This window comes from Dryas octopetala, chromosome 6 (assembly GCF_963921425.1).
Source record: "Dryas octopetala chromosome 6, drDryOcto1.1, whole genome shotgun sequence".
NCBI classification, from domain to species: domain Eukaryota; kingdom Viridiplantae; phylum Streptophyta; class Magnoliopsida; order Rosales; family Rosaceae; genus Dryas; species Dryas octopetala.
In genome coordinates this window covers 1,869,572-1,887,890 of record NC_141371.1, presented here as the reverse complement: position 1 = coordinate 1,887,890, position 18,319 = coordinate 1,869,572, and the positions used below count along the sequence as shown (strand labels likewise).

Below are 18,319 nucleotides of genomic sequence, written 5' to 3'. Positions count from 1 at the left end.
TGATATTTATTTGGTCAAAATTGATTAAATATTTTCAATGTCACTTTCTCAGAAAATATGATTAATTTATCATTGATCTCACCTCAAAAAGTCAGTCCTTGTTGGTTTCATAAACAAGATAAGCTGATAGTCATAAGGTAATTTATCTATTAGGATAGGACTTTGTAGCAACCCAAGTTAAGAAAAATGTTTGGAGACCCACTATTTGTTCATATTCAAAGTCTTTCATGATCTTGGCCAAAAAAAAAAAAAGTCTTTCATGATCTAAAAATAAAATAATAATCGGGTCAATCAATTATTGGTTTAGTAGTATTTCTTCCGCTAAGAGATCATAATTCTAATTCTACATTTGCCATTGGTATTAGACTATTAGCAGTAGTGTTAATGGAGACCAATTTGTCAAAAGTCACTCTGCGTCCATTCAGGCTAACTGACGTTGATGATCTCATGACATATGCTGGCGATGATCAAGTGACTCGATACCTCCGATGGAACACTTTGACAACCAAAGAGGAGGCTTTGACTTTCATCAAGGACATTTGTATCCCCCACCCTTGGCGCCGGTCAATCTGCATCGATGACCGTTCGATCGGGTTCATCAGCATCTTCCCGGGATCAGGTGATGAAAGGTACACGGCACATATGGGGTATGGTATAAGCCCAAAGTATTGGGGCCAAGGGATAACCACCAAAGCAGTTAAGATTGCCCTCCCCCAAGTTTTTAAGGACTACCCTCATTTGGTTAGGTTGCAATCTTTTGTAGATGTTGAGAATAAGGCCTCCCAGAGGGTTCTAGAGAAAGCTGGGTGCCAGAGGGAGGGTGTGTTGAGGAAATATATATATCTTAAGGGGAATATAAAGGATATGGTTGTTTACAGTTTTCTATCAACAGATTAGCCCTATCTATGGTACATGCCTATATGGGGACTTTGTGTGACTTCAGTAGTTATATGATGCAGTTTGTAATCTATCCCCTCAACACGGATTTCTCCAAGTTATATGTTTGTAACCTTGCAGTATAATGATTTGCAGTATGTGGGCAGCTTCCCATTATTTTCCTCTCATTAAGCTCATGAGCTAGTGGTTTTGTTATATTTTGAATTTTGATTTCACTTCTTTGATTTTATATATTCATCAGTGCTAAATTATGGACCTATATAAAGTCAAAAGACCAAAACCAAAATCCAACCTAACAATGGGATATAATGAATTAGAACTTTTCCAAAAGAAGGCAATCTAACTTTACTAAATTTGCTTTCTCATGGTCCCAAGCAATATGGTATACATACATCCCCTTTTCTGCTAGATTCCAAAATATTCCAAGTGGATTGATCATTGACTTATTGAAGCCAGAACAAAATGAGGTAGCCTGTACAATTGTGAATAGAGCACTTAAGCAACTTGACAGTAGAGTTCAAAATTACGGTCCTGAATGGCTGACTCTATGAGGCTGCAACTTGACATACAGAGTGAACAAAAAAATTGGGCAAGTGTCTGTCAACAATAATGCAAATGGATAACACATTCCCTTTAAATACCAGTATGTCTTTTCTATATTTCAGCCATAACAAGTACTAAAATCTAGATATCCCAAACTCTTTGTTTAAGAGTTGGCAATGGAGAGCAAGTTGAAGCCTCTAGTAATCAGTCTCCGGCCCTTCAAAATCTCGGACGTTGACGATTTTATTTCATGGGCAGGGGATGATAATGTGACTAGGTATTGCAGGTGGAATACTTATGCCAGCAGAGATGATGCTGTGGAGTTCCTTAGGGAAGTGATAGGGTCTCACCCTTGGTATAGAGCCATATGTGTTGATGACCGTCCAATTGGGTCAATATATGTGATGCCAGGAATTGGGAAAGATCAACGCCGAGGAGAGATTGGGTATGCTTTAAGTGCAAAGTATTGGGGTAAAGGCATGGCAACAGAGGCTGTGAAGCTAGCCATGCCAGTTGTGTTTAAGGAGTTGAAATGTCTGGATAGGGTAGAAGGGTTGGTGTTTGGAGAAAATAAAGCTTCCCAAAGGGTGTTAGAGAAGGCTGGGTTTATTAAAGAGGGTGTCTTGAGAAAATACTTCTTTGTAAAGGGGAAGAGTAGGGATATTTTTGTTTATAGTGTGGTTAACAATGACAACTGATTAGGTGAGCTGGACATAGATATACTCTCTCTTGGAGTTCTTACTAGTGTTTAGGGATCATCAGATGTGTTTCTGGGCCTTGTTGTGTATTGGACTGGCCTTTACTTGTGATGTTAGGCTTCCCTTTCTATGGAATGTGTTTTTCTATCCATACAAGTTATATGTCAATTTCTCCAATAACATGCATGATGCATATATATAGTTAAGAGTATTGATATTTGATATATGATATCCTTGCAAATGCAATCATCTAATAATTTCTCTCAACCTGAAAACACTAGTTTCACGAGCTTAAGCAGCTGATTGAGAATCTTGTCCTTCCTGAATGAAACATATATAACCTTATTAGTGAAACTATTCCAAGTAAAATCTTCTGCTATCCAAGGCAACAACGCATGCAATGAATCCAAAGGCCATACACATTTTGATCACATAATTAATATACATATATATGATTTCACCGCAAATTCCACCATGTAATCTCCAAAAAATATCTAGATATAATTCTTAATTTGGTGCCACTCTTTGTCTACTTAGCTTTTGTATTAAAGCAGAGGAGAAGAAATTTAATTTTGGGACACTAATGAGTTTAATTGACACCCTTTTAGCTAGCATGGACAATTTCCTGATACATAGAAAACCATCGTACTGAATTACTCTTGCTATAATATTGCTATCTACGACTATATGAGGCTTCCATGCATACTGCTTTTATCTTTAGCTAGAGAAGAGAAGAGCTAGACCATGTGTTCGATCAGATCACCACAGTGGCATTTAAAGCCGGTCAAAAAAGAGCTGCAAATGGTCAGGAGCATGGTTTGTATGTTGTACAACTACTTGGTAGCTTAAATATTGCTTGGAAGAGAAGAGAGAGAGAGAGAGAGAGAGAGAGAGAGAGAGAGAGAGAGAGAGAGAGTCCCCAAAAGGCACGTGTTGCTGAAGAGTAGTACGTGGAGACGCAATGACTGCCCCATCAATGGGTGGTTTGTGCGACAGCTTTCAACTTTGGGTGCAAACAGCAGCGGGTGGAACAGATTAAGCAACTAAAAGACGCAAAAGAAGACATGGCAATAATGATGTCAAACGGTGAAGCAAATTTGAAGGAACATATGTACGAGAAGAAAAGGATCCTCAACAAGATTGAAGAACATGTCCTAGTTCCAAATGGCGGCTCTGCGGGTGCAAAATGGGGACACTTTATTAAATGTGATTTAGAACATTAATCTTTTATTTTTTGGAAAAATAGAAGGAACTCGAAGGAACCCATTAGAATGGTTGTGATGGAGTTTTCTAGAGAATGAACACTTGGAAGGTAGAGCAAAATTTAGTAAGATAATATGATAAATCCATCAGAATGAAAAGCATGTTCCATGAAAAAGAGTTATTCTTGCACAGTTACATAACAAGTTACTTTGACATCAATAGCTTACCCAATATGGGACCTGAAAACACTTGTTTCACCGGCTTAAAGCAGCTGGTTGATAATATGGCCCTTCCTTAGTTGAAGCATACAAATAGAATGAATAAGTAATTATGAAACATCCCAAGTGCATCTGCTTGGATGCAACAATTTTTATATTTGTTTATCAATTAGCTGTATATGTTTTTCTATCATATTAAAGTTTAAACATTTAAGCATATGTAAGAAAAAACTGCCATTTTATTCAATCAATTTTCTTTTGTTCATAATGTGTGCATAAATAGCATTGTGATCATTGACTTCACAATGTTATTATGTAGTCAATGATCATAATGCTGTTGCATCCATGCAAAATTGTATGCACTTTGGAGAGCAGAAAAAATTGATGGCCATGTTGAGTTGATCATGTAACAAGTGGTGTCACATAATACTATACCATTCGATCAGGACAACATTCGTGATGGCAGGAATTGAGAAAGATCAACGGAGAGAAGAGATTGGGTATGCTTTAAGTGCAAAGTATTGGGGTAAAGGAAAAGCAACAGAGGTGAAGCTAGCCATGTCATATTGTCATGTGTTTAAGGAGTTGAATGTTTGTATACTGTAGAAGGGTTCGTCTTTGCAGAAAATAAAGCTTCACAAAGGGTACTAGAGAAGGCTGGGTTTATTAAAGACGGTCTCTCTTGAGAAAATATTTCTTTGTAAAGGGGGAAGAAGAGCAGGGAATGTGGTTAACAATGATAATTAATAATCATTGATTAGGTGTAAATGTGTAATCGAATTGGTAAGTATTTTTTTCCTTTTGGATAATAAATAAATAATATTAAACTTCATCCACTGCAACAAGATCTCAAAACACAATTTTGTACTCATATATTCCTCGTAACCACAAATTTCTGCTTTATCTTGCCGGAGGTTCACTATTAACACATAAATTACAAATTCAGTTTTCTTTGAGAGCAAACTAGTACTACGGACACTCTGTACAAAAGAACCCTGCTATGCTTTTCTCCAATCTCACTTTTTGTTTTTGTGTTTAACCTATAAGAGTTCGTATCCTAACCTAACTCAAAAGCAAAGAAAAGGAATGTCTCCTTATTCACAATTGAGATCAAGAGGCTTATCAAGGGGTGTAATTTACAGAGATTTCTTGTGGTAGAGGTGAGCTTGGATGGTCCAGATTCGGTGGGATGACAAGCCGCTGCAAGGGCTTGAGAGCTACCGTGAGCTCTGCAAACGAGGGACGCAAGTTTGGATCACTGGAAAATTCATTCACCAGACAGAAACAACAACCAATTAAACTGGATTCAACAAGTAAAATAATGATATTCAAGAATATGTTTTGGGTTCAAAATTTTTCTAACTTACGTCTGCCAACATTCCCAAATTATCCTTGCAACGAGGGGATCGAGTTCCTTAGGAATGTCAAGGCGACGATTCTGGAAACCCACTGCACCCACAACTTGCATCGGGTTCATCCCACTCCAAGGCAATTTTAGAGTAGCAAGCTCCCACAAAATGACTCCAAAGCTATATACATCACATCTGTATATTTAACACATGATAAACATTTTTGTTTTGAATAATCAATATATGCATAATTAATAATCCTACAGATTTAACCAGGCTATAAATAGCTGTAAATAAATAAATCATTGAGCTTCGCATTTCACAGACTCTGTACACCCCAAAATTGAGGGTTGCAACCACAATTAGGATTTAGAAACATGGCTGGTGTTTACAAAAGAATACCGGTGCAATAAAATAGATAGTTGTTGGTTAATTACAATCACTTGAGATGACAAGAATAATACATGTCAACTTATTCATGGTTAAGGAATCCATTGACAGACCTCAGTTCCAACCAGATATATCATGAAAATAGCACTCTAGACATCTTTAATGTTCATTGCTACTGATATAGATTTCAGAGAATCTCAATGTATGCAGCCTAGTTTTATATTCTCGTCTTTTTCTTTTTTTGCAATGCACTAAAAATAGAATCCTAGTGATTGAACTGTTGCCCCAAGGACAAGGTAACCAATTAAACACAATGTTCCCATTAGCTTCTGGGAGGCAAAGAGAAAACCATGTACTGCTTCAAAACCTTCAAATCTATTTCACAGTTTGCTAACAAAATCTTTTAAGAGCTTCCCAGCAACCAAGCAGAACATTAAGGCATAGAGTGAAAAGTAGAAGATTGATGGAACATCAGCTAATCAACTTCAATAATTAGACTTGGCCCAAAAAAAACATTTAAATAATTAGACTACTGGCTTTTGTAGGACAAGAATATGAACCCATATCAATCAAAGCGAAAAGGAATGAAATATATATATAATAACAAGAATAGCTACTCACTTTTCATTTGAGTTTTCATTGCGGAGAACTTCAGGTGCCATCCACTCAGGCTAGCACATCAATGGAAACAATCAGACAAATGAAGAAAAGGTGTCCAAGTTAAATTAAGACTTTGTGTTCATATTGTCTGCAGAAACTAAATTAAAAAAAATAAAAATTCAATAACAATAATCCCAGATTCTCACCGTTCCAGCAGTTGATTTGGATGACAAGAAAGTGTTATGTTTCAACCGCGACAATCCAAAATCACCAACCTGCATAATTGAAATCCAGTCTTGTAAAAACTATACCTCAACCAACAACTAATAACATGGCATATCATCATCCACAAAGAAACAATAACAAAAAAGATTCTAAAACAACAGTGAAAAGGGAACCCTGATACCTTCACATTCCAGTTCTTATCAACCAAAAGATTTGGAGACTTCAAATCCCGGTGAACAATTGTGGGAGTGCTGGCATGTAAGCAATTCATACCCCTTGCCTGCAAAATAGAAAGAGTCCTGGAAGTGAATATGTATGTATCATGCTGGTTGAAAAGGAATACAGGGAAGATGACCTCCTACCACATCAAGAGCCATCTTTATTCTACGTTTCTCATCAATCTGACAATGAGGGCGATGGATAATTCGATATAGGCTACCCCTGGGGAAGAAAAACACCAATGAACCAGTTACAATGTGAAGGATGACAAATGTTACATGTATACATGTGTTTGTTGATATGTAGATAAATTTCCATTTCATATTGGTTAAGGTGCAGAACTATACCTTGGAAGAAACTCAGTAATGATAGAGAGGTTTGGAGGACGCGTAACAGCACCCATAAAAAGCACAACATTCGGATGGCGCAGTCTACGCATTATCCGTACCTTACATTGCAAAACAAAGATCAAAGAAGCAGGTTCAATGGTTTTGGATCAATACAATGTTAACAGTCATGACGCCTGGCATAAGGACACTGATCCATAAGCATGTATATGTGACTGTGTGTCAAACTTGGAAAAGCACAAAGATGATTTCAAGCCTCATATGTCCACTATATTAGTTTAGTGGAGGTGGTAAATAATCCATTTACAGTTTGGAGTTAAGCTTGAAGAGTTATATCATGTCAATCCATTTGGTCTAGCACTACGAACGCTATCACATCCAGTTCAACTCTCACTGGCATAGTTGCTACGACAACATCAAGCACTAGTAACCATCAATACCACCAAGAATTCATTTTCTCCATCTATTTAATTAATTCTTGTTTTCTTAATAATATAATTTACATTTTCAAAATTGATAAATAAGGTGGATAAATGCCTCGCATAATTGTACAGGGCATAGTTTAGAATGTTTCTTCCTCTCAATCATTTTTTTTTTTTTCTGGTGTAGAAAATGCAATAATTGTAGGGAGGTTGTAAGTTTATTTATTTTTCCTTCCTTTCCTCAAAGTACTGGAAACTAAAAGGTGCAGCATTGGATGCACGTAAAGGGCTAGAGAATTACTTCTCTTTTGAACTCGGCCAAAGCAGCACCCGAGAAATCCTGGTCTAGGAACTTCTTCACAGCAACTTCCTGTAAGTCAACAACAATCCACCAGCCAATAATTAAAAGATTTTAAATTTTCACCCTGTTTAATTCCCATGAAATTAAATAGAAACAGTTACAAGCCTCTGCAATGAATTAAGCAAAGGCATAGTTCCCAGGAAAACTCACCGTGCCATTCCAATCAGCATGGTATACCTCTCCATATGAACCTAATTACAAGAAGACAATAAGAACAAAAATTAGACAACTCTCCAGGAAACATAAGTTTATTTCTGTGTGAGGATTGAACACTCGCAGTTTGCCAGACAATATAGGGGAGTTTGGCCAGGCATGACACATTACCTAGTCCAATCCTTTCTCCAATAACCAGGTCTTCCCATGGGATTTCACATTCAACTACATCAACGTCATCAAATACTTGATCAACCCTACTTGAAATGGAATCAAAAGAAGAGTTAGAACTTTCTGGATCCTTCAGTTTCAAATTGGTCTCCATAAATCTTTCGTGCGTGAACTTTCTACGATCATGGAAACCAAATCCATTATTCTCATGCTCTCTGACAACATCTACTGTAGCATTCTGCGAATAATCCATAGCCCTGGATTGTTCCCCATTAGAATTAGAGTTTGGATCCTCTGGGAAAGACAGCCTACTATGCTGACTTGTGCTAGAAGCCAAGACTGTACTGGAACCACACTTCGAATTTTTGGCATCACCATCTCTTTCAGGCAAATTTGAACGAGCAGTTGATTTAAAACCATCTGTATTGATCTGTTCAGATGCAGTACAGCTGGTAGAAGCTGAAGATGACAGATTATAACCATTAGGTTCACGATTAATTCTGGGGAAGATACCATCCATATAATCATACTCCTTTTTGTTAGGAACTTCATTGCAAGCATATTTATTTTTCCACATTAATGATACAGGAGGTCGACCAGAGACAAGATTGTTTCTTGGTCTCTGAAGCTCATCAACTTTATTCTCCACAGGTTTGTAATATATAGAAGTTTTCCCGGTTCCTTTAATTTGGAATGGATTAAGATCAGCAAAAAGGTTCTTTGGGTCCTCTGAGTTATTTTGAGTATATGGAGCTATGTTTTGTTTCATCCTCGCAACACCATCAACTGCATGTGCCCCGCGACTCCCTCTGTATGTTGAATTTTCGAAGACTGATGAGGGAAGATGCTCTGACTGAGTCACTCTATTAGATATTCTAGAAGAACCAACTCCACTGTCACCACTGGCACCTGAGAATGTTGGTAATGATTCTACCTTTTCTGGAATTGGTCTTCTATCCAATGGTAAACTACTTTCAAATGCAGAGTTTTGACTGCTTCCCTCTCCGTGTAATGGCTTTGGTCTGGAGTATGGAACTTCAGCATCAATATAAGAATGGAAAGATGGAATTTCGCTTAATTTTGGATTGTATGGCTTAAAGGTAGTGTCCTTTGCAGTTGGAACGTCAGCCGGTACGAGTGTTCCAGGAGCTGCCATGAGATCAACTAAAAACTCCCTGTAGAAAAACTATATATTAAAACCATGTAGAAACATAAACAGATCGAGTTGAGAACTGTTGAAAAAATTCAAAGGAGACACTGCATTTTTTCATCTGCACACATAAATTCCGAGGAAAGTTCTGCAGAACTTAAAAGGCAAATAAAACTAATGATATACTAAATTACTAATACACTCTAAGTTAATAGCTACATGACATAATCTCCTATAATAATGCACCTTATGAAGCTAGTATGATGGCTTGAAGTTTTCATTCAAGAGGGCTACAATCAGTCAAAAATGAATGAACCTTGGAATAAATTTTAAATCACAGTACAAAAGCCACATAAGATTTTAGAGAAACCTTGGAATAAATATTTGTAGACTCTGAAAACAAGAATTGCATGCACATGCCAAAGTAATATAAGTTCAAAAATATATTAACAATTTCACCACAAAACCTGCAAAAAGCACAAGCCACAACCTGTCATCCTCCAACTTTATTACATTAACAGCACCATCCTCAACACCAGTGTAATGAATACCCTTAAGCAGTCTGCATGGCATCTTGATATTGTCAGCTAATACCTACATCCGAGGAAACAGAGTAAATGCACAAGATCCATGTAGCCCCAACTTGAACTACTAGAACTTTGTAAATGGTTAGATCATTACCCCTGATAACATTCCTACTTACATTAATTAATTAAAATATTTGCTCAATGTGAAAAGTCAGACAACTTTAAGCAAAAACTTCTGTTATGTCAATAAGGACCAAAAGACATCCATTGACTCACTAACAAATTAAATGTAGGAGGCCCCAGACATAGCATGGCTAATGTATTAAATTCAAAATATACTTTATGAGAGAAATTGGGTACATACATCCTAGGTGAGAATGACAAATCAAATTACAGATCTCCAAGTACTATAAGAATATATGCTTCTATATTATCTGTAAGAATAAACAAAAGATCATGTTTTTACATAAATTTGAAGTGCCTAAAAAGACAAATCACTGATGATAATTCAACATCTAACCTTGAAAAGCAAAGCACGATGTCGGGAGAGACCAATGGTTATGGACCCAATAGGCAATACGCTTGTTTGTAGAGATGTCCTCAATTCTGTGCTTCTTTCCATCCACCTAGCTAACATGATATTAGCATCCTTTACAGCCCCACCCATATGTCCGGTAACAAGTTCAGAAAGCCTCTGTACCAAAACACCAACATCGGTGACAGGACAGTCTAATGCAACACACTGTGCAATTTGCACCAACTCTTCCAAGGCAGGATCAACTGTTCTATTTACTAATAAAACTTCAAAACCGGAACTTCCAAGGTTTGTTTCAAGATTTGTGAGAGAAGGCATTTTTCCTTGAACTGCTGACTCTGTGGAGAGTCCATATACATCATAAAATCCATCCAGCACTTTCTCCTCATAGTCTAACACATTGCACTCCTGGTGATGAACAAGAGATTCAATACAAATCAACCCAAATGAAGAAGTAAAATAAAGTTTCTTGATAGTAATATATACAAGCATAAGTGCAGTATATTTATTTTTGGTGAAGAAGAAAGCACAGTATTTGTTCTAAATAGATGAGGGGTTATTCTTGAAAAAATTACTACATTCTTCCCTTATCGACAAAATCTACTCCGAACCAATTAATGGAGGATTTTCCTATTTTAACAATAGATATGGATAAACTCCTTACTTTTAAATCAATAACATCATTAATGCTCTTTCAGTAAAAAAAATAAGAGCATTTCTGATGCAAGCCTCAGGAAGAGGCTCAACAACACTGAATTCCACCACTTTTCAGCTAAACTATAAATTATTCTGCATACAAACTTGTATACAATTTTGAGCAGTAAGTTGATGATTCCAAAATCTAAGACTTACCAAAAGGAAATCTACGGACCACTTAAAACACTAATAAAACCCCAAAATTTTTGTACCATGCTCATACAGAAGAACCCACTACTGGCAAGATTCTTGTACTTCAATGAAGCAAATCTTTCCCTGACCAATTTAACAGTGAATTGAGCATATTCCAAACAGTCAACTCTACAACGACAACAGTGAAGCTTAATTAACAGTAAACCTTGTTTGCCTTGATCATCACCAATCGAAAATCAAACGCAAATTTAAACCCTTAAATCATGCTCATACACTACAATTCACTGCAATCAAGACCAAAAATTACTGAATTCTAACATCAAAAAATTCACCGAACTCACCCAATAGTGCCTCGACAAGGTATCAGCAGCGGCTACCTCCACCTTATCCCTCGACGAATTGGTCCGGTGGCCGCCCAAGCTCAGCAGCGTCGCCGTACGGATCTGATCCTTCTCCGGATCGTCGGGAAAGTCCGAATTGGAGGCGCTGATCGCTAGGGCGAGCTGGACCTGAAACTCCTCCTCCGACAACATGTAGTCCGGCCGACTCACAGTCGTCGTCGACGACTCCTGAGTGGTGGTTCCGGAAGACGTCACGGTGCTCACAGGCGTCGGCGACGACGAAGAAGGGCTCGTTCCGGAGGTCTGACCGGAAACTGTACGGTGATCGGAGGCACATGACGGTGACGTTACGGAGGCTGGTGTCTCGTTCGATCGGTTCTGGTCGTGGTTGCTTCCTAGGTGAAGCTTCTTGAAAATGTGCTTCATCGCTCTCTCTACTTTATCTGTGTTAAGCTTATCGGTTTTGAACTTTGATTGCACTCTCTCTCTCTCTCTGTTTTTCTTTCACTTCCTCTTTTAATTTCTTTTCTTTTCCTCGGTTTTGAGGGTCAGAGGAAATGTTCGGAGGGAAAACTTCAGGCAATAAGATATATATTGGCGGGTGACTTAATGGCCGTGGTTTTCAGTGAAATTACGACATTGGGCCTGTGTGGGATTAGTAAACTTACCAATGCGATAATGACACTGTGATGACGATGGTATTTGTGTCGAATAGATTAAGATCTACGTGGCAGTGGCACCCACGTCATATAGGTGCGTTAGATTTTTCTAACGCGCTTTTGAAAAGGGCAGGTCTTTTCTCTTTTTTAATTTTTTAAATTTATGCAAAATTATCTGTACCCAAAAACCAAATGATTACTAAATTATTTCGAAAAGCTTTTTTATTTAAGGGGCAATAATACAAACTTAAAACATTTTTCAATAAGATAAATACAATAATTAACCATTACAATCAGGCCTAAATCACATCTGTCCAATCAAATTACGTAAACATAGTGATGTAGAGATTATTAAGATTGCCGAAGTATCTTCGAATTCCTAATAAAATGGCGAAAATAAAAGTACATGACATTTTATCATGATATACATCATTTGATTACTAAATTAATATTTTAGGCATGCTAGCTAATAGTGTTTAACAATGCTATAAACAACTAATATTTTGACACTTCTCAAGTTATACATTAAAGTTCTACAAATCGTTGTTTAAGACATCTCAAGTCGTTGGTTAAAAATTTCAGTTTGTAAATCGAGGAATCTTAAATGTTTATACTCTTTGTACATTTCAAATTGTACTTGATAACATTCTAATTCATGTATTGACGCTATCCAAGTCATACCCTAGAGTTTTTTCAGTCGTTCCTTAAAGTATCTTATGTCGTTCCTTAAGAATTTCAGTTCGTACATCGAAAGATTTTAAATGTGTATACCTTTGGTGCATTTCAAATTGTATCTAGTAACAATCTAAGTCTTGTTTTGAAGCTTTTCAATTCATACCCTAGAGTTACTCAAGTTGTTCCTTAGGGTATCTCAAGTCGTTCCTTAAGGCATTCTAAGTCATTCGTTGAAAATTTCAGTTCGTACATAGAGTGATTTTAAATGTTTGTACCTTTGATACATTTCAAATTGTATCTAGTGACAATCTAAGTCTTGTTTTGAAGCTTCTCGAGTCATACCTTACAGTTTCTCAAGTTGTTCCTTATGGTATCTCAAATCGTTTCTTAAGGCATCCTAAGTCGTTCGTTGAAAATTTTAGTTCGTACCTCGAGGAATTTTAAATGTTTGTACCTTTGGTGCATTTCAAATTGTACATAGTGATATTCCAACTCATGTTTTGACGCTTCTCAAGTCATATCCTAGAGTTTTTCAACTCGTTCCTTAGGACATCTCCAGTCGTTCCTTAGGACATCCCAAATTGTTCGTTGCAAATTTTAGTTCGTATCTCGAAAGATTTTAAATGTTTATACCCTTGGTACATTTCAAATTGTACCTAATAACATTCCAAGTCATATTTTGACGCTTCCCAAGAATTCCCTAGAGTTTCTCCAGTCGTTTCTTAGGGCATCTCCAGTCGTCCCTTAGAGTATTCCAAATTGTTCCTTGATAATTTTAATTCGTACCTCAAGAGATTTTAAATGTGTATACCCTTGATGTATTTCAAATTGTACCTAATGACAATTTAAGTGATGTTTTGACGCTTACTAAGTCATACCCTAGAGTTTCTCAAGTCGTTCTTTAGGGCATCTCAAGTCGTTCCTTAGGGTATCCTTAGTCGTTTGTTGAAAATTTCAGTTTGTATCTCGAGGGATTTTAAATGTTTATACCATTGACGCATTTCATATTGTATCAAGTGGCATCACAAGTCATGTCTTGACGTTTCAAAAGTCATAACCTAAAGTTTCCCAAGTCGTGCCTTAGGGTATCTCAAGTCGTTCCTTGATAATTTTAGTTCGTAGTTTGAGGCATTTTAAATGTTTATACCCTTCATGCATTAAAATATTACTTAGTGACATTCCAAGTCATATTTTGACGTTTCCCAAGTCATACCCAATTGTTTCTTAGGGCATCTACAGTCGTTCCTTAGGGCATCCCAAGTTATTCCTTGAGAATTTCAGTTTGTATATCGAGGAATTTTAAATGTGTATACCGATGGTGCATTTTAAATTATACCTAGTGACAATCCAAGTCATGTTTTGACGCATCTCAAGTCATACCCTAGAGTTTTTTAAGTCGTTGCTTATGACATATCAAGTCGTTCCTTAGGGCATCTTAAGTTGTTTGTTGAAAATTTCAGTTTATAACTCGAGAGATTTAAAATGTTTGTACCTTTTGTGCATTTCAAATTATACATAGTGATATTCCAAGTCATGTTTTAAGGCTTCCCAAGTCATATCCTAAAGTTTCTCAAGTCGTTTCTTAGGGCATATCCAGTCATTCCTTAAGGCATCCCAAGTCATTAGTTGAAAATTTTAGTTCGTAACACGAGAGATTTTAAATGTTTACATCGTTAGTGCATTTCAAATTGTACCTAGTGACATTCTAAGTCATATTTTGATGTTTCCCAAGTCATACCCTAAAGTTTCTCAAGTTGTTCCTTAAAGCATCTCTAGTCGTTCCGTAGGTCATCCCAAGTGGTTCATTAAGAATTTCAGTTCATAATTGGAGAGATTTTAAATGTTTATACATTTGGTGCATTTCAAATTGTACCTAGTGACATTTCAAGTCATGTCTTGACGCTTCCCAAGTCATATCCTAGAGTTCTCAAGTCGTTCTTTTGGGCATCTCAAGTCGTTTTTAAGGCATCCCAAATCGTTGGTTGACAATTTCAATTCGTATATCGAGGGATTTTAAATATTTATACCCTTGATACATTTAAAATTGTACCGAGTGACATTGCAAGTTATGTTTTGACACTTCCCAAGTTATACCCTAAAGTTTTTCAAGTTGTTCATTAAGGAATCTCGAATCGTTATTAAGGCATCTCAAGTCGTTCGTTGAGTTCGTACTTCAAGAGTTCTTAAATGTTTATACTTTTGGTGAATTTCAAATTGTACCTAAAGACATTCCAAGTCATATCTTAGAGTTTTTCAAGTTGTTACTTAGGACATCTTAACTCGTTCCTTAGAGCATCCTAAGTCATTCGTTGAAAATTTTAGTTCGTACATCGATGTATTTTAAATGTTTATACCCTTGATGCATTTCATATTGTACCAAGTGATATCACTAGTCATGTTTTGATGCTTCGAAAGTCAAACCCTAAAGTTTCTTAAGTCGTGCCTTAGGGTATCTCAAGTCATTCCTTAGAGCATCCTAAGTTGTTTCTTGAGAATTTCAGTTTGTATCTCAAGAGATTTTAAATGTTTATAGCTTTGGTATATTTCAAATTATACCTCAAATCATGTTTTGACATTTCCCAAGTCATACCCTAGAGATTCTCAAGTCGTTTCTCAGAGCATCTTAAGTCGTTCCTTAAAGCATCCTAAATTGTTCGTGACAATCTAAGTCATGTTTTGATGCTTCCTAAGTCACACCCTAAAGTTTCTCAAGTCGTTCCTTAGGGCATCTAGCTCCAGTTGTTCCTTAGGAGCATCGCTCGACCATGTTGCTTCCTTCCCCGAGTTTTGAGGGTAAATCCTCATCTTTTCACCTCATCCTCTCCTAAGGTATAGAATGAGTTTGGTGAAGACGTTATGTTATGGTTTAGCTCTAGAATTTTGGGCGGATCGATCGATTGATACAATTGAAATGTACTTATAAAGAATTTTTTTTCTTTGTTTGATTATTTTCTTTTTTGTGGACTGATGCATTTTTATTAGATTTATATAATTTAAATTTCACAATTAATTATAGGATAATATGATAATGTTAGGATATTATAATATTATAATATTAAGATAATATAAAATTAGAATAGTATTATGATAGTAATAAGATAATATTAAGATTTAAATATCATTAATTTTAGGATAATATTAGACATTTTTTAAATTAAAAAAATTTGGACAATACTTTTGGATCTCAATCAAAAGTAAAATTTTTTTATGGTATTAGTCAAAGAAAAAAAAGAAAATTAAACCGACCTGTGAAACACTCAAATATAATCCTTTAAATATAACTAGGTCTCCATAAAATATATCCTTATATACGTGGGTCCAAAGTCCCAAACTCGAGCACACATAGTTGGCTGTAGGCTTATGTTTGACAATTCTCAACATATCTGCTTTTTTGGTCAAAGCCCAATGAGAAGGACTTACCTGCAATGCAGGTATGCCACCTGTTATCCCCTCCCCCACTTCTCTCTCTATTTCTCTCTTCTCTCTTTCTTTCTTTCTCTCAATCTCTTTTTCTCACTCCTATGTGATACCACATATCCCCTAACACGGGGATAGGTAAGTTATTCTCAAGCCCAACAGATCTTTTGGTTTTTGGTTGGTCTGAAGCTCAACAGATCTTAAACAACATAAATCAATGTGGGCTAGCGGGAAAATGTTCTTCCATCTCGATCCGTCAATTTTCTTAATAAGATAAGAGTTCTTTTTTCCTAAAAAAAAAGAAGAGATTTTTGAGTACAAGTATAATTGGTGCTGTTTTGAAAAATAAAATTAAAAAAAACAAGAATGATCATAAAACGCAAAAAATGATTTTATTTTTTCCATAAAACGCAAACATTTGAGCTCCTTGAACACAAATGACATGGAATAAATAAAAAATAAAGCCGCTCATGAGCTACAACATTAATTAAGACGAAAATTATAGGAAACTGCACACATTAATGTATATAGGCCCCTCTCCGCGATTGTTGGTTGGAGTTTTTTTTTTTTTTTTTTTCTAAATTGTAGGCTTCTCTCCGGGATTGTTGGAGTATTTTTAGTTGAACTTTGGTTTTCAGCACTATCATGATTCATGAGTTTCTTTCATAACGTTGCATATGTTATTGTGATAGTGCTAAAAACCAAAGTTCAACTAAAAATACTCCAACAATCCGAGAGAGTTGCCTACAATTTAGAAAGAAAAAAAGAAAACTCCAACCAACCCGAAATGGCTGTCTTGTTTGAGTCGAGCGAGCATCTGAATCTCTGAAGCCATAGCTACTGCAATATATGATACTGTATCCGAGCAGATCGACGCTTCTTTCTCTCAACCATAGCGTACAGCTCCTCAAACAATTCCATATGTAACTGGCAGGATATGCTAACATCTCCGTTCCAGGCCGAATTCGGCACCAAAACGGCAGCTTGCATCTCTTTTACTGTGACAGGCCGAGATGCAAGTTGCCATTTCAGTGAGCGAATTCGGCCTCTGGAACGGGGATGTTAGCATATGGACCGACAGTCGAGGAGGAAGACAGTCGAGGAGGAAACAGAGGATCAGATCAGGGCCATATATATCTGCAATTGAAGGATGAATGGCAAATGGATCTGGGAGAAGGTATATAGTTTATATATACACATTAATTTCTTCAAATGATATATATTGACTACTCCAGTACTCCTCTTCATGGCCGGGCATTGGGATTTAGGTAACCAATTAAGGAGGGCAGATATAGTCCTTAATTATCACAACTTAATTCATCCACCAGTTTGGTGACCAACCACCCAATTTTGAAACTCGTACATTCATTTTCTTCTTTTCATAACTATTTAATATTACCTACTCTATCATTATTCATTAATTAATTAAAATATTTCTTCTCTCTCAGAAACTGTCGTTATTTAATAAGGAAAGCCATCATGACCGTGCCAAGAACGAAAAAAATGGCTTTTGGTAAGCAGAGACCAAATAAGGAAATTAGACTGAGACAACACCGGGGAAGTAATTACAACTGTGGAAATTGGTAATAAAGTAATATCATTTAATTTATACCCGTGTGTTATTGATAATACTTTTTTGAGGAAATTACAAATTTAGTCCAGTTATTTTATACCTAGTTCAATTTTGGTCCACAATCTTTTTTAAGTTCTGTTTTGGTCCACTAATTGTTTCACTTGTTCAATAAAGGTCCAGATTTGTTTTCTCAAATTTGGCATGCTTTTTACCCTATCAAAACTCACCCAAATTTAGCAAATATATACTTGTTTTAAAGCTATGCATTTCTTCTTTACAACCATATAAAGATCATTCAAATTGGAGTTCTAAAACTCAAGATAATTGACCCTAAAGTAGGGTACCCAAAACTGCCAATTTTTCAAATTTCACCAAATCTCAATTCTCTTAGATTATAATACTCCAAATTTGTTTTTATGACTAAAAAATGATGAAATATAACTTATACTTCAATTATAATTAAAGAAAACACAACTCAAAAGATTTAAAGTCACAAATCTGGACCTTTATTGAACAAATGAAACAATTAGTGGACCAAAACAGAACTTAAAAAAGATCGTGGACCAAAATTGAACTAGGTATAAAATAAGTGGACCAAATCTGTAATTTCCTCTACTTTTTTTTGTCAGAATACATTATTGATGTTAGAAGGGGCTTTGTTTTGTCATAATGCCAGTAAATCAGATGATTTATATATATATATATATATTCTTTGAGCCTTTTGCAATTTTTCTTTGGTGGAGGCTGTCATTCAAATCTCTAGCCAAAAAGAAACGACAGAAAGAGAATACATTTAG

At 36.2% G+C, this 18,319-nt stretch overlaps 1 protein-coding gene across 2 annotated transcripts; it reads right to left on the bottom strand.

Annotated features, from left to right (window-relative positions):
* Window positions 1-4,408: 4,408 nt before the first annotated feature.
* EDR1 (Protein kinase superfamily protein) lies at window positions 4,409-11,738 on the bottom strand. 2 transcript variants are annotated; one of them, XM_086246278.1, is made up of 13 exons: window positions 11,199-11,738; window positions 9,994-10,416; window positions 9,437-9,540; window positions 7,797-8,971; window positions 7,623-7,663; window positions 7,413-7,481; window positions 6,690-6,790; window positions 6,486-6,564; window positions 6,305-6,403; window positions 6,105-6,173; window positions 5,920-5,969; window positions 4,927-5,103; window positions 4,409-4,817 (listed from the first exon to the last, which is right to left on the bottom strand). In XM_086246278.1, the coding sequence occupies exons 1-13, from the start codon at window positions 11,622-11,624 to the stop codon at window positions 4,682-4,684; spliced, it is 2,949 nt and encodes a 982-aa protein (XP_086102404.1). In that variant the 5' UTR covers window positions 11,625-11,738; the 3' UTR covers window positions 4,409-4,681. The 2 variants fall into 2 exon arrangements, with proteins under 2 accessions (XP_086102404.1, XP_086102405.1); XM_086246279.1 differs by having other exon boundaries at window positions 6,690-6,784.
* Window positions 11,739-18,319: the final 6,581 nt, after the last annotated feature.

Excerpts from the sequence above, each read along its gene's own strand:
- EDR1 (XM_086246278.1), bottom strand. The coding sequence starts at position 11,624 with ATGAAGCACATTTTCAAGAAGCTTCACCTAGGAAGCAACCACGACCAG. Across the intron at positions 6,791-7,412 it reads TGGCCGAGTTCAAAAGAGAA|GTACGGATAATGCGTAGACT; the intron begins GTAATTCTCTAG and ends TTGCAATGTAAG. Across the intron at positions 5,970-6,104 it reads CCAAATCAACTGCTGGAACG|CCTGAGTGGATGGCACCTGA; the intron begins GTGAGAATCTGG and ends TTGATGTGCTAG.